Source organism: Rhodamnia argentea, chromosome 6 (assembly GCF_020921035.1).
Source record: "Rhodamnia argentea isolate NSW1041297 chromosome 6, ASM2092103v1, whole genome shotgun sequence".
Lineage (NCBI taxonomy): Eukaryota > Viridiplantae > Streptophyta > Magnoliopsida > Myrtales > Myrtaceae > Rhodamnia > Rhodamnia argentea.
In genome coordinates, this window is record NC_063155.1 from 8,153,707 (window position 1) to 8,173,977 (window position 20,271).

The 20,271-nt window shown below is 40.1% G+C and overlaps 3 protein-coding genes across 4 annotated transcripts; 1 reads left to right on the plus strand and 2 right to left on the minus strand.

The window, feature by feature from the left end:
* Positions 1–315: 315 nt before the first annotated feature.
* Positions 316–2,289, minus strand: LOC115745170 (NAC domain-containing protein 100-like). Of its 2 annotated transcripts, XM_048281271.1 has the most exons (4): positions 2,083–2,289; positions 1,728–1,935; positions 1,352–1,629; positions 316–1,227 (listed from the first exon to the last, which is right to left on the minus strand). In XM_048281271.1, exons 2-4 carry the CDS (start codon positions 1,912–1,914, stop codon positions 613–615), a joined length of 1,080 nt encoding a protein of 359 aa, XP_048137228.1. In that variant the 5' UTR covers positions 1,915–1,935; positions 2,083–2,289; the 3' UTR covers positions 316–612. The 2 variants fall into 2 exon arrangements, with proteins under 2 accessions (XP_048137228.1, XP_030536438.2); XM_030680578.2 differs by having other exon boundaries at positions 1,728–2,289.
* An 11,955-nt stretch (positions 2,290–14,244) lies between these two features.
* Positions 14,245–15,962, plus strand: LOC115743405 (pentatricopeptide repeat-containing protein At4g21065-like). The gene has a single exon (XM_030678168.2). It carries the CDS (start codon positions 14,326–14,328, stop codon positions 15,721–15,723), a length of 1,398 nt encoding a protein of 465 aa, XP_030534028.1. The 5' UTR covers positions 14,245–14,325; the 3' UTR covers positions 15,724–15,962.
* A 628-nt stretch (positions 15,963–16,590) lies between these two features.
* On the minus strand, positions 16,591–20,089 carry LOC115744648 (2-hydroxy-palmitic acid dioxygenase mpo1). The gene is made up of 4 exons (XM_030679929.2): positions 19,564–20,089; positions 17,165–17,227; positions 16,975–17,046; positions 16,591–16,886 (listed from the first exon to the last, which is right to left on the minus strand). The coding sequence occupies exons 1-4, from the start codon at positions 19,918–19,920 to the stop codon at positions 16,770–16,772; spliced, it is 609 nt and encodes a 202-aa protein (XP_030535789.1). The 5' UTR covers positions 19,921–20,089; the 3' UTR covers positions 16,591–16,769.
* Between the last annotated feature and the right edge of the window lie 182 nt (positions 20,090–20,271).

Consider the following 20,271-nt stretch of genomic DNA (forward strand, 5'->3'; position numbering starts at 1 on the left):
GAGAGAGAGAGAGGAGAGAGAGAGAGAGAGAGAGAGAGAGTGAGTGGTGGGGGGTTAGGGAAGGTTGTCCATAATGTGTGGCCTACTCACTTCAGTCCCCACAAGTACAACAATAGAGAATGAGCAAAGCCATGTTTTTTTCTCCAACTGTACGAGAATGCAGCTCGTTTCCTCAGTGATGTAAGAACTGGGAACCACCTGGGGCTGCCATGGAAATGCTCTGTTGCTCAGAAAATCCAATAAAGAATGAAGATCAGTTAGCCTCAGCCACCAACTTAATCTTCACGTATGTCACATGTTTTGTACTCGAGCAAATCGCCAACTGGTGATGCTATTGCTAATGCTGCTAACAGAACATTACACTAGATAAAATACTCCAAGAGGGCTATCAGAAAATTGCACTAAAATCTCCTTACAAATGCATAAAGACCTCATACAGAACATGCTTCACTTTCTTTTCAATCACTCCTTGGGATTTAGAAAATCTATACACAGGCCCACAACTCACCCATAATCTTTTTTATGACAGCAACAAATGACCCCAAGCCTTTGCTTCTAATGACCAATCTGTATCTTGCTTAGGAACAACATGAAATTTTTCTTTTTTTTTTTCTAGCTTGAATAGTTCCAGAGGAGGTCCACGTCCAGCGGTCCAGCTGAGGTTGATGGAGCTCGTTGATCCTCGAACTGCCTCCTCCCCATTTCGAAACTCTGTACAGCAGAAGAAATTTCAGCGTTCACATCGTCGGCGAGCGCCGTGTCTCGAGAGACGCCGATCGCTCCCCTCTCTGTTCTCATGCTCTGCCTCGCGTTCAGCCCGTTGCTCCCGAGGAAAGCCTTGAGGACTGAATGCTCCGGCATGAAAACAGGGCCCGGGTACTGCAGATTTGTGGGCACGGGGATGGCTTGAGCAGGGTACAACGCGCTCAGGAGTGAGACTTTGGGGATGGGATTTGCGGGATTCGAAGAAATGGGGAACAGAGGATTGTTGAAGTAACCGTTCATGTTTTCCTTGTTCTTTTCAAATTCCGTCGGGCTGGAGAAGCAGGGCACGTAAGCTGGTCCGGGGTTGAATTTCGGCTTCGAATCGTGCGGAGAAGAATCCGTTAATGGCGGCAAGCCGGAACTCATTTCGTTCTCGAGAGACCCCGTCCTCACGAGGCCCGAGATATGGATTTTCTTCCCACCAGAGCTCTTTTGGAAGACCCTGCAAATGACCCACTCGTTCTGCAACACAGAGAACCAGAACAGTAAATCTGCGCGCTTTTAATTTTCACGGGAGAGAAGACGGAAAAAACAGGGGAGGGGCAAAGAAAACATGAGAAAAACCACGGCGCTAGCTATTCATTACCTTCGAAGTCTTGGGTAGATAATTCGGAGAGAGTTTTCCATCTAATCTGTATTCATGCATGACCCAATTCGTCTTCTCGCCCTTTGGAGCTCTCCCTCCATAGAAAACCAAGGTCTTCTTCATACCAACCAGAGATTTTCCCCTGTAAATCTCTTTGTCTTTCCCGGTAGCCTTCCAATAACCAGCTTCTGTGGCTCTGTTGGTCCTCAAACCAGTCGGGTATTTTCTATCCCTCACACAGAAGAAATACCACTCCTTCTCCCCCATTTTCGCCTTCCCTACACTCAAAACAAAAGTAATCACGCCTGTTAATCTAATTTCAGAATGAATCGGTCGGGAACAGAGAAGTGAAACGGGGCGATTTCATGATGCTTACAAGGCAATTCCCAGGGCTCAGACTTGTTCAAATCCACTTCTCCGATAGCTTTAGCGGTGAACCCAGCGTCCATCACCTTCTTCTGCAGGTAATGGGTGATGAGCTCTTCATCAGTCGGGTGGAACCTGAACCCCGGCGGCAACTCTATTTTATCATCTTCCTTCCCAAGCCCGGCCATGTTCTCCATTTCTTGAAACTGGGAATCGCCCCCACAGAGAAACAAAAAAAAGAGATTTAAATTCTTCAAGAATCGAAGAGCCCAGAATTGAACACCTGAAAAATCCTTAGGACGCCAAAACTTCTAAAGGGTAGGTGCTAAAACCACTCACGACATGCTGTCTATATATCAGCCAAGCACAGAGAGAGAGAGAGAGAGAGAGAGAGAGAACAGGGGATTTGAGATTCAGTGAATAGAGAGATATTTGAGAGAAAAGATTGTAACGAAAAGCTATGGGAAAAGTTAATGGGAGGAGAAAAGCTGGGGACAGATGAAGATAAAAACTTGACAAAGAGAAGAGAGGCGATTTGAACTCGAAAGCTGCAATTTTCAAAGGGAAGATGTCAAGGGCCAAAAAAAAAACGCATTTGGCAGGAACAGAGGCCCCTAAATACTGCTCTCTGGTATAGAGAGAGAGAGAGAGAGAGAGAGAGAGAGAGCAGAAATAACCTACCAAAGCCAAGATACGAGCTGCCTTACGTTCCGCGCAGAAATAACCTACCAATGCCAAGATACGAGCTGCCTTACGTTCCACGTCTCTCTCTCTCTCTCTCTCTCTTCTGGGTTGCTTTTTGGTACTAATCCTATCTTCTACTGTTTGACTTGAAGACAACTCGCATCTCCATGTCCCGAACGTGTGCTTTTGAGTTTTGACAACAACCGATTCATCATTTCTCAGTATGGCCAGTGGAGATGGAGATAGCCCCATCAGTTGATTTCATTCGAACGACACTGTTCATATCACCATCAAGAGCAAGAGGTATCAGCGGGTCATCGCAGCATGTGAGAATTTCTTATGAACATAGTTCGGTTCGGTCGACCATCCCAAGCCGTTGCTTGGCTGCATTTTCTCGCTCGCAGTCGAACAAAAGTCTCGTTATCAAGGAAAAAACGAGCAATGAATCTGGTGCAAAAGAAGGGTATTCGCAGAACAAACTCTCCCCTTTCTTGGCAGCCCTTGCAAGCTGTGTGTGAATGCAACGGAAGACTTTAAAGAAAGCCTCTTCAGATTCCGACCCCCTTACCCCGGGTAGGTTCTAGATTTTAAAAATTGAAGAATCGATTTTGACCGGAAACAAGTCTTTGAGATTTTTTTTTCTATATTTTCGTGTGATCTTGCAGTATTCTATAACGTCCGATGATAAGTAATCTAGCATTACTATTCGGAGCTTTCATTTATGACGATATCCATTACTTGAAATTTTTACTTTGTTAATATTTCAAATTTTTTATGTGTCTAAATATGAGTTGTGGTCAATAAACTGTAACATCAAATGGTAATCAATGACGATTTACAGCAATCCTTCAATTAAGAATATAGTTGAAATCTCGATAGACCCTCGAACCAATCTTAGAACTTGTGACAGAATAAATTTCAGGTTTCAGACTAGATTTCAATGTTTCAAAAATTAGAAAATCCATTCCGATGGGTGGGTTACCGACCTTGAAATCGCTCACCCCTAATTCGGACGCTCGACATGAGCTCGTGCACATTTCACGTGGAAAGCTAGAAGCATGGAAAATGGAAGAATAAAGATTCAAATTGGTATAGGAATTGGTTTTGGTTTTGGAAAACCGACGGAGGCATGGAAGCTTTCATGCCATCACCATTGACAAGAACTGCGAGGGACAGATGAAAGCAATGTCAAGCAGTAGGTTCAGCTTGACGCTTTCTTCAGCAGAAAAAAGATTTTGAGAGGTCCGTAGGCTCTTGTGGTCAAGTCACTTTCAATAAAAATATCCAGGAAAATATTCAAATAAGGAGATGAAATAGATCTTATTTTAAATAAGAGCATGTATTGCTCAAACCGTCTCACGGAAGGTTCTGGTCAAATGGCATTTTTGTCTTTTACCTTTCTGCTTTTTTTTTTAATTTATGTTTTTCCCTTTTCCCTTCCTTTTTTTACTTTTTTTTTCTTTTCCTCCCTCGACCATCGCTGGCATCGGGTGAAGGCGGCCCTCGCCTAGAGGCGCCTAGGCAAGCTTGTTGAATGGCACCGTAACTATAACAGTCCTAGATAGCGAAGGTTGCCCTCGTAGGCGTCGAGCGAGTCAGCCTGGCTAGGGCGGTCAAGGGCGAGGGTCGCCCTCATTGGCGTCGAGTGAGAGTTAGCCCGACGCTAGTGATGGCGGAGAGGGGAGAAGAAAAAAAAATGAGAAAAAACAAAAGAAAAGGAAAATAAAAAAAATTCAAAAAAGCAAATGGATGAAAATACCATTCGGCCATATCTTTTTTGAAACAATAAGATCATTTCAAACCATTATTTGAACAAGATCTACTCCAGGTCCTTATTTGAAAAAGTGAAAGCACTCCATGCTCTTATTTGAAATTTACTAGACAACGTTGAAAAATAATTATACCCAATTTTTAGCCAATATGTCCTTTTTTTTTTCTCATGTTATATATGATTAAATTATTTAAATCTGTGGTAGTAAATTTGAAGCTAAATTATGTGGATGTTATAAGTATTGCAGTTACATGTACATGCATCTTCTATTTCGTCCTAGCCCTTCGATAGCAATGATGACAATAATTATGAGATGACCACGACATGTCGGTAAAAAATAATGTTGCCACAGTTATTTCCCACATTAAAAATGCTTAGTCTTTATAACCTTCATGCACGTAAATTGAATGAACATCGGAGTAATTAGTGCCGAATTGTTCCGATGTCGGCATCATTATCTCGAGTCGGCGGCTGAGATTACGCTCCAGCGATCACAGTTGACAATAACACGGTGACTTTTGAAAGTAAGGTAAAATTCGAAGAAGAATTATAAGCTAAGAAATGGCACATGCATCTCACATTCAATCAATCCAAAGGAAAAAAAAACAAAAAAAAAAAAAAAGAGGAAGAGGGTGTCAATAGGTGCAATGAACCCATGGATGCAACCTCGATCTCACTTGGATTGAGCAAGCAATGGAGCCTTGCGTGCCTACCTTAGCCAAACCTTATCAAGAGCATTTAGGACTTTTCGGAAGTGATAAGGTTGCAGTTGGATTTGGTAATAAATGGAAATCAAATGACTCTCTTGGTATTAGTTTGAGATTATATGGTCATCACAACATATATATCCTCTTTTTTCACAACCTCCTACTTCTATATTGCTAGGGAAGCGTTTGTTTAGTAGAAAACTCAAGATTTGAAAAACGTTTTCCTAAAAATTATTGGTTATATCGCTTAGGAAAATTAGTCAACAAAAAATATTCTTATCATCAACAATAATTTGTGTCTAAATACTTTCGTAGATGATGAAAATATTTTTCATTCATTTATTTTTTTAAATGATACAAGCGATTATTTTTTAAAAACGTTTTTAAAATCTTGAGTTTTTCGTGAAACAACGTTTTCATTTCTAGCGCCCATGATAAGAAAAAGCATCAAATGGTTTACTGGTAATTGGCTAAAAGGAAGCAACAATTAGGTCTATGCTTTGCACACCCTTTTTCTAGATTAGCATGGAAGGATAAGATTTCACTATTAATGCAGATGTTTAAAAGATATAATTAAGCTCCGATTGTTTCGCGAAAAATGAACGGGTTTGGAAAACAGTTTCCTAAAAACAATAGTTTGTATTGCTTATAGGAACGAATGAATAAAAAATATTTTCATTGTCCACAAAAATATTTAGACATAAAGTTATTAACTAATTGTTTCAAGCGAAACAAGTAATCAAATTTTAGAATATGTTTCACAAATCATTTATTTTTCTCGAAACAAACGGAGCTTATCAAGATCAAGCATCGAGAAAAGTCGTAAATCTTGCTATTAGACATGCGCCAAGTAGCATCTCCAAGAAGGTTCGTATTGTTGTTAATGACACATACTTACGCATCAAGGAGGTGGAGGAAGATATTTCGTAATCACTAGATAATGCTACTTGACATTTGATATCAAATGTCAAGTAGCATTTGGAACGTCCAAGGTCCCATTTAAAAAATGAGTGGACGAAAAATATTTCCATCGTCTACGCAAATACTTAGACACAAATTGTTGTCGGCGATGATAATATTTTTTTATTGACTAATTATTTCAAGCGACACGTGCAATAACTTTTAGGAAATTTTTTCTAAATCAATCGATTTTCGAGGAACAAATGGAGCCTTAATGTAATGCAATATTTTACCAAATCACACAAGTGCCATTAAATTACTTAGTATCTTTGGCATTTTACAAAAAAGGAATTATATCTCAAACGATTCATGAACTTTGGCTTACTGTATAGTGTGGTACCCGAATTTTTAATTTGTTCAACGCAATCACTGGACTTTTGGTGCATGCTCAATTTAGTTTATGGACTATATCAAAATGTTTAATGTTGTCATTGGACTTGAATTATTGAAAGAAAAACAATTACATTTCCATATAGTTCAAGGATTACATTGAACACGTACCAAAAATCCAATGATCCCACTAAATAAATTAAAAGTCCAGAAACGACATTGTATATTGGACTAAAGCTCACGGATCACATCGCACATCGGCTCAAAATTCAAGAACTATTTGTATTATTTTTTCTGTAAAAAAAAAGTCGAAAATGGCCAGAGAAAAAAACAAATCAAGTTAGAACCAGTGATTTTCCTAAACGTTTAATATGAAAAACGAGGGTTTCCTCAAATGTACGTCAAGAAAGCAAGAGAGTCCAACGAAATCGGCTTTGCTAATCTAAGGTATCTATATCTATATTATCTACTAGCTATTATAGTGAATCCCATATGAGCGTCGTTTGCCATTTTTAATGATGCGGATGACGAAGATGACCTTTCCCTTTCAGGGAAACCCCTCCAATCGCCACCGCACACGTGTCGCCCCCGCCCCCATCTGGAGGAATTCCAGTCCTCTCGGTAATCCCCCCCAATCTGACCCGCCCAGAGCTACGCGCCTCTTCCCCACCGGTCAACGTCCGCATCCGCTATGCGACCGCCCGTAAAATTGACAGTTGCTGCCGCGCCGGGTCAATCGCAGCCCAGCCTGGCGGTAGCCACGTGGCGCCAGCTCGGGTGATTAGGGTTAAATCAAACCCGAGAGAGTTGACTTGGGACCCCGTTTAGTTCAACGCTGAGGAAACATCCTTGCAAAAATGCAACTACTTTTGAGTTAAAAGGAGATTTTCAAAATACAAATAATATTTGATAAAATATATTTTAAAAACACATTGAAAAGAATATTTGATGTAAATGCCGTTTCGTAAAAAATACCATCCGTAAATAATTTGAATTTTTTTAATTATTTTTTATTTTTATCGAATACAGATTACTTTTATTTTTATCCTTCTTCCTTCGTTAATTTTTTCTCTGCTTGTTGTCGACCACGATGGCGGCCGATGAGCCGAGGCCGAGCCTCGCCGGATCTAGTGAGGCTAGTCATGCTCACTCGAGGCCAAGCCGGATCCGACGAGGCTAGGTCTCCCTCGAGGCCGCCGACGTCGAGGCTCGCCTCACTCGCTCGAGGCCGAGCCAGATCCAGTGATGCCAAGGCTTTCATCGTCGACCCTCAAGCTTGCCGGCCCACATGTCACGGTCAATCGTCGGGCGACCGTTGCCACCGAGGTCCGCGGTTAGTGGAGGAAGGAGCAACAAGCAGAGGAAGGAGGAAGCAGGACGAAGGAGGAGGGAGAAGGAGAAAAGAAAAAAAAAAAGAAAAAGAAAATAAAGAAGAAAATAAGAAGATTACAAAAATAAAAAAATGATAGTTGCATTTTGGAAATGCAATTTTCTAAAGTACTTTCAAAACTATTTTGGGCTAAAGGCATTTAGGATCCTTTGAAAATGCAATTGCATTTTCTCAAAGTTGAGTAAAAAACGAACCAAACGCCATTTGTGTTTAGCCAAAGGATTTTTGAGCCCCAAAGCCCATTCCAAATGCTGAACCAAACAGGCCGTTAGGGTTAATCCGTGAGCTCATGAGTCTCCCGAGCTGGCGAGCTCTCCTCCTTGCTTCGTCTAACGCGACATGTGGGGCACGAAAGGGTCAGCTACGTGGCGGGTGCTAATTGGCCACGGGAGCCTGATTTAGGCAGAGTGTCAACTCCTTTGAATTCCGAAAAAGTAAAAAAGAGTCGTATCCTCTGATTTCTCTTTTTATTTGATCGAGTTCTCATGATCCGATATTTCATGAACTTCTTGCCTAACTTTGACATAGGCCCTACCCAAAGTGGGAAATTTTAATTTATTTTAATATATTTTTTAAAAAAATAAATTTTAGTACGCGACTGCTTTTGATCACGCTCTTAATGCTTTCTCTCTTCTGCGGTTGACAAATTGCGACATTGTTTTTTTCAGGGTTGAGTTGACTCGGGAATTGGTATTGAATGTTCATGGCCAGCGATTCGTTTGCAATAGACAATTAGAGGATGAGCAAGATTCAAATCTCTCGGAGGTTTGATCTGATGATGCTGAGGATGTAACGGGGGGAGATGATAGACACGTTCGTGGTTCCAGAAGTTGCAAGCAGTTTAGTTGCTTGGTTTTGTTTCACTCCTTTCACCATTTGCCCAACTTAGCTTCGAATTGAGAGGCATGGCGTCGTCGATTTCGTGAGGAATTCCGATACATAAATATCTATCGGAGAGAGGTAGCTCATTAATTATTGGCAAGAAACATGCCATTGTTACAGTCTTACCCGGAAAAAAAAAAAAAAACAATCGGTGTCGGTGCCGGGATCGTCATATAAGTTGTCACACCGCAATGTAGTTTCCAAAACATGTATACTTAAATTTGTGACAAGTAAAAACCAGATCTTTCAACCAAACACTCCAAAAGTTGTTCTTGCAAAGATGATTACCAGGGTTTTGCACAACCCTCTACAATAGATTACAAACCCTTCTGTTGGGAACAGTTGCAACCAACAAGCTGGGGTTGGAGCATCTTTCTCCAACTAATTATGCAAACCAAACCCATTAACTCTTTGATTTTGCTACTACCTCTAGGATGCATTAGCCACTAAAGTAACTCAATTACATCCAACTGGAGAACCTTGCAGGATTCAATCTTTGTCCTTCTCATTCAATTTGGCAGAGGACCCGGCATCTGTTCAGAGTTGAATTAAAAAGGTAAACCTGATTAGAGTCAGATCCAACAACCGAATTGAACTTATCTATTTCACCATCTTTCACACTTTGGTTTGGTGAACGAGTCTCGGACACCATCTTCGACTTTAGCGGATGACTAGGCATAATCCCTCAGCCGCCATAATTAAACTATCTCTCTCATTCTCTCTCTCTCTCTCTCTCCTTTGTTTAGCTTTATGTACCTAAACACTTCGATTGGCTCAGATGGCCTGTAGGCATTGGTCAGATATTTCCTAGTTTATGAGGATGGTGAGTCCATTGGTCCACCGGTTCATAACTGAGAATAGAACTGTTTCGTTTGCTATCACGGCATTGTTCATTATTCTATGCCTCTTCTCTCCATTCACATGCTGCCCTCCCCCGTAGCGGCGAGCAAAAGGAACCAATTGGACCGAGAACCGCTCGATCGGTTTGGTCCCTTGGGGGGCTAGTCCGGTTCTCGATTATATTGAAACCGGTAATTGTCAAGTCCGATTTTCGATTTCAAAGGTGGAATTGCTCATCAAGATCACATCAAGTATTTTTTTAAAAAATGTTAATTTCATTTCTAAAAAATCTTTAAAGAAATCAACTCTTAATTATTATGGATATTTTTACACATTAAAAATGCAAATATATATTTCAAGCGCATACAATCAATTTATTGAATCGTCGAAAAAACAGATCCGACCGGACCGGTGACCCTAACCCTACTTCCACCTCAAAAGATTCCACAAATCTCATCACTTTGACCATTCGGCTCACCTAATCACTCATCACATTGATGTCACGGCAGCAATTTGTCAGATCTTGCTCCAATCCCAGTCGATCTTAGTGGCTCAGAACCCCTGCATAATTGCCGATAAAACAAAAGAACCAATATGCTTGACCTAATATCCATAGGGCTTACGTTTGAGTGGATGTACGTATATTCCCTTCCCTCCACCAGTTTCTAGAGAAAGTGATAGTGCATGAATAACAGGTTTCATTAGGTAAAGATCGTATGCCCCAGAGAACTATGACCCAGGAACAATCTCGTTCATGCCTAATCTTGTGTTTAACTAATACAGATTCTTCAGTCAAATTTGTGAAGCCCCTTTTGAATTTGGGTTAATATCACAGAAAATCCCAAACCGATACATCTATGAAAAATTTACCATAAACTATTTTTTTAACCACAAAAAATCATAAATTGATATATTTGTGATAAATTTACCCCAAACTGAGTACACCTATAACAAATTTATCCTCCGTTAATTTTCGATAAATTTAACTATCAAATTATTTAGTTGGATGACACGTGACGGTTGACAAGTATATCATTTTAGGGTTTTTGCCCTTTGTTTGTCATAAGTTTATCAATTTGAAGTTTTTCGTGATATTAACTCCATTTAATGTAGGATAAATTTGTCACAAGTATACCAATTTGGGGTATTTCATGGTCAAAAGAATTAATTTATGGTAAATTTGTCCCAAGTATACCAATTTAAGGTATTTCATGGTCAAAAGAATTAATTTAGGGCAAATTTGTCATAGGTGTACCGGTTTGGGATTTTTCGTGGTAAAAAAAATAGTTTTTGGTAAATTTGTCACGAGTGTACAAGTTTAGGGTTTTTCATGGTAATAACCCTTTGAATTTTGACCTTCTTTGATTCGTTTTTGGGAGAATTAGCACAAAAAAAAAAACCCTAAACTTATTACAATTATGCCGATTCAGATCTTAATCCCCCCTTTTTTTTGTCAATTCAGTCCTAAACATTTTGCATTTGTGCTAATTCAGTCTATCCGACTAATTTTGTCCATCGAAAAAATAGAAAAACTAAAGAAAAGAAAATGGAGAAAAAAGAAGAAAAAAAGTTATAAAAATCCCCAAAAATTATTGAAATATTATATAAAAAATTTACATCGGCGATGGCGGACAAAATTGGCTAGATGGACTGAATTAGCACAAATGTTAAAGGTTTAGGATTGAAATGACAAAAAAAAAGTTTAAAATTGAATCGACACAAGAAAAATTTTAAAATAAAGGCCTGGAGTACTCTGATTTTCTTAAACAATGGCATAAATTGGACATTGTTTGAAACAAGGACATAAAATGCCCTCTGTGTTTAAAAAAAAAAAAAGACCTCACTAATGGCATTTTCATTATTTTCCTTTTTGATTTTCCCTTTTACCATGTCTATTTTTTTTCCCTTTGTTTTGCTTAGACCATCGCATGCTTACCCTCCCTATTGTTCATCGTCTTCAATCTAGGGCACTGTTCATCATCTATTTTACAGAGACAACCCATGTCTCTTTTCTATGAAATTTTTTCCTTTGCTTGTGGCACCCGTTTGCAGATAAGGCTTCTGGTTGCTTGGTCGACGCTCGGTGACAGTCGTACCGCCCCTCTAGTTCTATTCATCGCCAAGCTTGCCGAGGTCACACGACCCTAGCGTTGGCGCGACTAGGGACTAGCGACCTCCTAGGCTCACATCGACAACCCACTGCAAGACTCGAGGCTCGTCATCCTCACCGTCAATGGTGGTGATGATCGATTTTCTTCTAGTGTTCTCGACAAAATGTGGCCCCCTAAAATTGTTGAGCACTTCCATGGAGACTCGACAACAAAACTATTGAAATTGTCTCTCTTGGCCTCGCCTTGTCCAAAGACAAGGCCGTCCTCTATGGCTGCGAGGGACACCTTGCTGGCAATAGGCAAGGCTGGCCCTCATTAGATCTGGATTGTTTATGAGATGATGAACAGTGCCCTTCTTACATAACAAAGGCAAAATATAGAAATGGGAAAAAAAGAAAAGAAAAAAAAAGAAGTGACAAAAATATCCTTAGTCATGCCTTTTTTTGAAACAAATACGACACTTCGGGCCCTTATTTAAAAATAAGATTCACTTTATGTCTTTATTTGAAAAAATGAGGGTATTTCAAGTTCTTATTTCAAATTTTTCCTCGACACAATTATAATAAATTGAGGATTTTTTTTTGTGGTAATTCTTCCAATGGTTTTCGGGGGATTAAGAGCACGTTGGCAACGGCCTTTTGAGCGCGACATTGATTAGGGACGTACGAGGTGGTGCTGTGTAATTATCCCATATTTTTCTGTCTCTATTTGACTAGTTCAGTTGAAGGATTACCAACATAATGATGCTTTGTCATCTCTCTTCAGCAATTTCATTTCCTTTTCTAAACATACAGTTTGAATTCAGTGATCCTTTTGTTTTTTTATCACATTAGCTACCGATTAGGGATTTTAAAATAATTACGACGGGCTATGTCGTATAGAATATGCAACATGGTTCCTTTTTAACGTCCCAACTTGATAAAAGTAATTTTCGAAGTTACATATAATTAATTTTTTGGTTAATACCACGAAAAATCCCAAATTGATATGCATGTGATAATTTACTTCAAATTATTTTTTTGATCATAGAAATCTCAAATTGATACACGTTTGACAAATTTACTCTAAGCTATTTTTTCCAAAATTAATATATCTGTGATAAATTTATCTTAAATTAATTTTTTTGATAGGAAAAATTACCAAACCGGCACACATATGATAAATTTACCCTCCATTAGTATTCGTTAAATTAGATTAATACCACAAAACCCTAAATTGATACGCTTGTAAACCCAAACGTGTACACCTGGCAATTGCCACGTGTCTCGAACTCAACAATTTGATGATAAAATTTAACAAAAATTAACGAAAGGTAAATTTGTCACGTCAGTACTAGTTTGGGGTAAATTTGTTAAATGTGTCCTAGTTTTGGAATTTTAGGTGATCAAAAAAATAGTTTAAGGTAAATTTATTACATGTATACTAGTTTAAGGTTTTTTGCAGTATTAACACTTAATTTTTTCTCTAATTTGGAAAGTAATATTGTTATTCTAAGTCAATAAATATGTATTCTAGAAAGCACACACACTTTTCGGGATTCCACACTCTGAGATATAGTCCGCGCTCCGGACATGCTAACAACACGCAGTTTAGCATCCCGACTTGCCATTTCGACATGCAATGGGTCAATTTTAAGCATTTTTATTAAATTAGGGATAAAAAATGCAAATACATCAAAAATATATACACTTAAGTCATATCCCATCCGATAAAAAAATTCATATACCCAGCCATTCCAAAAATTAATATACCCAGCAAGCAAAAAAAGAACATAATCGTGAATTCCTAAGAGAAGAAGAAAAAGGAGAAGAAAAATAAGGAAGTCACCGTTGATATTTTTATATACACATGATAATTTATCATTTATGTAAAAATAAATATTTAATATACATGTGTCGACATGTATGAATTCTCAATTTTTAAAAAATAACGTGTCAACGTATCATGTTGTATCGATGGATACTCCCTAGCATGTATTTGAAGTGGCCACGAGTCCTCATCCCCACCTGGAATTGAACATCGCATGGCCTTTAGAAGCCCGACCGTGCGACTTTGTTAACCGCCTTGCCGAACAGAAAGCAAGCGTGGCCCATGCCAGCCCCAAGAGACATGGAATGACAAAGTTAATTTTATTAAAAATGAAGCACAAGTCAGTTGCCCACAAAAATCTCAAAAAACATAAATAACATGAAAAAAAAATGACACAAATGGTTTTTAAACTTTGACCCAATATGTAAAGTGATCTTCGAACTTTTAATTTGACCTATATGGTCTCCGAAATTTAGTTCAATGTACAATGTGATCCATGAACTTTCAATTTATTTAGTGTAGTTTCCGAACTTAACATGTTCAACTTATTCCTTGAACTATAAAAAAAAAATGTTCAAAGTCGTCCTTGAATTTCAATGAATAGAATGAATACATTAATATCTTCATATAATTCAAGGATTAAGTTGAAATGTTCTAAAAGTTCAGGGACCACATTACACATTTGACTAAAGTTCAAGAACTATATTGATCAAATTAAAAGTCCATGGGTCAATTACACATTGAATTAAAGTTTATGAATCATTTGTGCAAATTCTACTTTACAAAGTAAATGTCAAGAAAATTGCCTCTAAAAGAAAGTTTTCTTTTTTCTTAAGTAAAATGGGCAAGTCAAAATGTCCGCTCTAGACCGAAAGTTTAAGCCTCATAATTGAGCAAGTCGGCTTGGACGGGGGCTAGTCTGATCTATGGTCCGGCCTAAATGTAATTAGAGTTCGCGGGCTATTATAGTTTCGGAAATCACAATCAAGCTAATGATTAAAAAGATTTACGTGAAAAAGAAAGAAAATAACAGGTTACTTTGCGTGGCCAAGCTTAATTTATGAAGTTCTAAGCTATTCGGGGGATCAAATTTGATCTTTTTTCCATGCTTTTCTGAAGCACTGATGCTACAATATTTCACGTCCCTTTTCAAGAAATGCTCCACCCTCTCAGACATCAAGCAGATCCACGCGCGCGTTGTCCGGACCGGCTCGATCGAGAACAAGAGCAAGAACCTGTTCGTCATCGGCAAGATCATCAATTTCTGTGCTGTTTCCGTGCACGGGGACATGGGTTACGCGGTCAAGATCTTCGAGAACACGGGAAAGCCTGATGGGTTCCTCTGGAACACGATGATCAGGGGGTTTGGGAACTTGGGTCAGCACGAGAGAGCCTTCGTGTACTACAAGAGAATGCTGGACGAGGGAGTTGTGGCCGACAATTTCACGTTCTCTTTCTTGCTCAAGGCCAGTTGGCATCTGGGTTCTGTCCCTCTGAGCAAGCAGTTGCACTGTAGTACCGTTAAGTGTGGTTGGGACAAGCATGATTTTGTGAGGAACAGCCTCGTTCACATGTATGGAATGATCATGGACATGGAGGCTGCAATGCAACTGTTTGATGAAATGCCTGAGCCGAATTTAGTGGCGTGGAACACCGTGCTCGATTGCCACGTCTCCTGCGGCCGGTGCAAAGAAGCCCTTGACGTGTTCGCGAATATGCTACGAAGTGGCATAGGACCCGACGAGGCCACTCTTGTTGTGGTGCTCTCAGCTTGTTCCCAAGTGGGTGCCTTGGATTATGGGAGGTGGCTTCATGACCTCATTGATCCTACTGGTCTTAGTGATATTGTTCCAGTGCGTAATGCATGCATTGATATGTATGCAAAGTGTGGTGCTGTTGGAGAGGCATATATGGTCTTCGCAGATACGAGCCCAAAAAATAGAATAACATGGAATACCATGATCTTAGGACTGGCGATGCATGGCCACTCGAAAGACGCGCTCAAACTCTTCTCGAGGATGTTAGAGGATGGATCGCAAGAGCCGGATGGTGTTACTTTCTTGGGTGTTCTGTGTGCTTGTAATCACGGCGGGATGGTCGACGAGGGAAGAAGGCACTTTGAGTCCATGAGAAGAGACTACCACATCGAACCAACTATAAGGCACTATGGTTGCATGGTTGATATGTTGGGAAGAGCAGGGTTCTTGGAGGAGGCGTATCAATTAATAAGGAGCATGCCCATAAGATGCAATGCCATAGTGTGGAGATCGCTGTTGGGTGCTTGCCGGATCCACGGCAATATTGAACTTGGGGAGACGGTGAGGAAGAAACTGCTGCAGTTAGAACCGGATCACAGCAGCGACTATGTTCAGCTTTCGAGCATGTACGCGAGTGTTGGTCAGTGGAATTCAGTATTGAACGCGAGAAGATCGATGAATGACAGGGGAGCCGAGAAACCTAAGCCAGGTTACAGTTTTGTGGGGGTTGACGATCTTAGCGATGGAGTCATTTGCAGCATATAGAAAGGGAAACATTCAGATGGCTATTTAACCTTGCCAACTTCCCTCGTATTCGACAAGAAGATTGTTGGGTAAAGCTTAAAGAAGCAAACGCGTATAGAAAGTAACCAACTTTAGGTTCTTGAGTTCAGATGGCTTTTGACACTTTCTGAAGCATTCCCATTTGATGTGCTGATAAAAAAGCGAAAGAGAACTACGAAAAAGTCTTAAACCTATTGTAATTATGTTAATTCAATTTTATACTTTTTTTTGCTAATTGAATCCTAAACCTGTTGTAATTATACCAATTTAATCCATTTTGTGAGCTGACGCTGCTATGGATAATTTTTAATAATATTTTTTTCTTATTTTTTTTCTCTTTTTTTTTTTTTCTTCCTGCTATGGTCGGTAAGGGTTCCCAACCGACCTTGCTAGACCTTGCCAAGGCTACGTGGGGGCGGCTTCACCTGCGGCCGGCGAGGCTATGGTCGCCTTTGCCTGTGGCCGGCGAGGCCGACCTTGCCCACGACCGCACTTCTCGCCGGTTAGTTAGGCGCGGCCACCTCGCCAAGGCCTAGCCGACCACGAGCGAAGGCGGCCATAGCCTCGCCCAACGGCTCTGGCCGAGGGCGTGAAACCCTCGCCGGCCATAGTAGCAATAGGAAGGTAAAACAAACAAAGAAAAAAAATAACAAATAAAACATATTAAAAGCTGTCTACAGCCAACATAGTGTACTAAATTGGCATAATTGCAAAATATTTAAAACACAACCGATAAAAAAAATTAAAAAATTGACACAATTGCAATAAATTTAAGACTTTTTAAATAATTTTTCCAAAAAGCACATAGAGAAGTAAAGGCATTTATCAGAGGAGCTTGGAAAATGGTACACACGGTAGCATCAACTCATAATTAAAGTGAGAGTTGTGAAATAAGGTGAAGAGTCTTTGATAACACGTAATTTACAACAGATTCCATCACTAATTTGACACTCTCGGACAAGTCCAGGAGTCTGACTTGCTTACAGTGTTGCGCACAAGTAAACAACAATTGAACAGGGCCATCACAATTAGGACATCTTCTTCTGCTTCTTTTCCTTCCAATCCGCGATTTCGGCGTCAATCCTCTTTTGCACGGTAGCATGAAACCCTGGGTATGGCTCATATCCAAAGACAGATTGAAGAACCTGCAAACCGCAATTGGATAATATATACTCAAGCCATTCCGAAAAGGAAACAAAGGGGCTCGAAACTGAGCAAGATCCAACGACTTGCCTCAAACAAAACAAAGAAAGGAGCCATTAGAAAGGCCTGTACAAGGTTGTCCAAGAGAGCTGGCGCTCGTTTCTGAAACAAAGTCATCCAATTGAAATGAAGCCTTTTTCTTTGGCCGAAGGTGACACATAATTGGTTATAATTAGTCAACAAAGCAGAACAAGTTTGCAAATTTGCAGGATATTCTGACCTCAAATATGCCATGTCCGAGAAATTGCCCTGTCCAGCAGAATAATTGAGCTGCAAGAACGACCTGAAGAGAGATAAACCTTGTCAATGAACATGAAAAGGAACGAGGAAGAGATGCAGTCAGAGTCACATTTTGACGTAACATTGCTTCTAAATGACAATTTTCCCCCTTCATAGCCAACTAATTAACCACCATACTTTAGGCAAATTTGCTGCTGCGTATAAAGGTATAAGAGGCAGGTTTCCAAGCTCAACCTTCCAAATTTACTCTCAATTATATCTCCCGATGGATAAAGAGAAGACTAAGCATGAGTCATTGTCACGCTGGTTGATGCCGTTTACTGAAACGTGCAATATGACAAGAGCAAGGCAAAGTTTAATAAAACAGAGTAGAGGCTTCTAAGTTATAGAGGCATACTTCGTGGAGTACAATCTTACAATGGCTTTGATGAGAAAAATAAGGGGATAAAGTCGTATCTATTTCTCCACTAACTAATGTCTTGTCAGATGTAAGTGAGAAGTTGGGCCATTTATTCTGTTTTGACCGTGTCTAACAAGCAGTTTTATGGAGCATGATTAGAGCAACTTCTTAGATTCAGAGCTATTTCGATCTTGTTTTGATTTAGAAGAACTCTTTTAGGAGAGTATCTCCAGAATTTTGCTGCTTCTAGTGATGAGTCTGCATAGCACATGGAGGCCCAGCATCCTAGATCCCGGAGATCAATGGATCTTTAAGAACTTCATCTTTTCCCTTTTCAAAGCTTTCTGTTGCTTTGAGTTAATTGGTAATTTGGTACATCTGCACAAGTTTGCACACATAATCCAAATTCAAGCTCCTATTTTTAAGTATATCTTTCTCTTTTTCGGTTACTTTTTCTTAATATATCCAAATGGCTTCTGCTTAGTAATCCCTTCCACATCAATCTCTCTTATTGGGCCCCAGAAATCCTGTTGTCTCCTCAAAACAATGTCAAATAAGTAGCTTACCAGCCCAACCACCAAAATCATGCTATAATACGTATTCTAGTTACTTAAATTTATGTAGGTGCGGTAGAACCAAAACACCAGACTCCTAAAGAGTGGCTTCAATGAAGACAACATCTCATATTAAGGAATGAAGCCACCCGACAGAATAACTAGGATCCACCGAGTGCCAGATGCTGCAAAAGCTCTATTCCCTTTTATATCGGGGAAAAGAAGATGAGTAGTTCGAACAAATTTCGATAAGGACATTCAGGAAACATGGTCACCGTGCACCATAATTCTTGTTGTGCATCTTCTCAAACTAACACAATCGACACTAGTGTTGGTCACAGAACCCTACTTGCCGAGGCTCACGAAACAGTACTTGGTGTGGCTATCCACGCAAATGAGTTCGTGCAGGTTGGGCTCAAAAAAAAAAAAAAGAAAGAAACACTGGCATTTGAGATACCTATCTACAACTCTATGCTAACTGAGCAAGTGAGGAAATATCAAAGTAACAACACCAATTTGGCTTTTGAGATACCTATCCACCAGTCATTGTGACAGGAGCAAGTCGTAGTACACCCTCAGATTGAGATTATATAGCATCTTCAACCCATTCCATGGTTCATCCAGATAGTGACTTCAGAGTTCTAATTTGTTCTTTAGAGTCAGAATTGTTTTCATTTTTAAGGAATATCAATTACAAATAACAATAACTCAATCGAAATACAATTATCTCCAAGTCCTTTTTTGTTCTTTTACCGTTTAGAAGTCAAATATCAACAAAGAGTGACGATCTAACAATTTCTTTCCCTCATGATTCTCTCAAACTCTGCCCATTATACAAATTTTCGAATCTCAAGGCTCCCAAGGGACAGAAAACGCCATTTGTTCAATACTTCTTCTCTTCCATGACAAGGAACTCCACTTTATGTGGGACACCTCACTAAACAGTAAGGCGTGAGCCGGAAAATAGGTGGGTGTTTGTACTTTAGCGGTGTTGAAAGCCGAATTTACGTCATTCTTCTAATCCACACACTGAGACAGTTCTTTGATCACTCCATGTACTAAAAAATCAGACAGACAGAAGATGTTCTCCTAAAAGAAATTCGATTTTCATTCTCTGGAACGGCCTATGTTGAATTGATGGGCTGGCTTTGAAGTCTGATTAGTCAGGACTACAGACCACTAGGACCACCAGTCCTCCTCGCCAATCCCAGAATCATCATACATCAACTTATCCAGAATACCATCATCGAACAAACAATCTAAGCTGACACAAGACAACCTAATTCTAACCGAAGGATCAAGCCAAATCTAATGCCAGTCCCTCCCGCTAAACAGTTATAGATGATGTCGGATAGATGCAAGTACGAATTGTCAGACATCAAACATATATCACGAAAAACAAAAGCGAGAGAAGAAATGCGACACCTTCCAAGCCAGGGAGAAACCAAGATGCCTAGCGAGCAAACTGGACCCAACCCAACAGGCCATACACAGCAGAGCAGCCAAAGATCCCGCCTTTATGTCCATGCACACATAGAACCCGGCGTACAGGAGAGCGAAAAAGAAGCCCAAGTTCAAGAACAGGCCATGGCTCGCCAAGAAACACTGGGGCTGAACGTTGAAGAGCTGACAGATCGAGGGAGTGAAGTAGAGGAGAACGAGGGAAGTGAAGAAGATCGGCCAGACGAACACGGTGTGGATCAGAATGTTGACTGGGTTGCTGTGATACGCCCCATAGAAGGCGAAATGCTTCTCAAGATCGAACAGCCCTTTCCTCCCCATGGAAGTTTTTCTCGAGAAAGGAGTGGTTTTTCTCGGATGGTCAGCGATGAAGATGAGAAATTTTCTAGGCGGAGGTATCTAAAGTAGAGCGAGGAGGCGATGGATTTCTTGAAAACCAAGAGCGCAAGAAACCCACCGGATTGTAATTCGGAGGCTTGCGAATCTTCGGCCGGCATGTGAAGTTATCGACTATAAAAAAAAATTATCGGCTTTCTAAAGGCTTCGCTAAAGTGCGCCGCTATGTGCCAGCCAGTTATCCTGCCCACAGTTTGATTTTGCATGACAAGGGGTTGAATTTGTGTTCTTGATAGGTCGTCGTCGGTTGTCGATCTTCAAATGCAACACTTGAAC

Bases quoted from the DNA above. Each gene is read 5' to 3' on its own strand.
- LOC115745170 (XM_048281271.1), bottom strand. From the start codon at position 1,914: ATGGAGAACATGGCCGGGCTTGGGAAGGAAGATGATAAAATAGAGTTG. The intron at 1,630-1,727 runs GTAAGCATCATG...TTTTGAGTGTAG, and splicing joins TGAGCCCTGGGAATTGCCTT to GGAAGGCGAAAATGGGGGAG. The intron at 1,228-1,351 runs GTAATGAATAGC...TCTGTGTTGCAG, and splicing joins ATCTACCCAAGACTTCGAAG to AACGAGTGGGTCATTTGCAG.
- LOC115743405 (XM_030678168.2), top strand. From the start codon at position 14,326: ATGCTACAATATTTCACGTCCCTTTTCAAGAAATGCTCCACCCTCTCA.
- LOC115744648 (XM_030679929.2), bottom strand. From the start codon at position 19,920: ATGGGGAGGAAAGGGCTGTTCGATCTTGAGAAGCATTTCGCCTTCTAT. The intron at 17,228-19,563 runs GTGTCGCATTTC...ATCTCTCTTCAG, and splicing joins GTTTCTCCCTGGCTTGGAAG to GTCGTTCTTGCAGCTCAATT. The intron at 17,047-17,164 runs GTCAGAATATCC...ACTTTGTTTCAG, and splicing joins TCGGACATGGCATATTTGAG to AAACGAGCGCCAGCTCTCTT.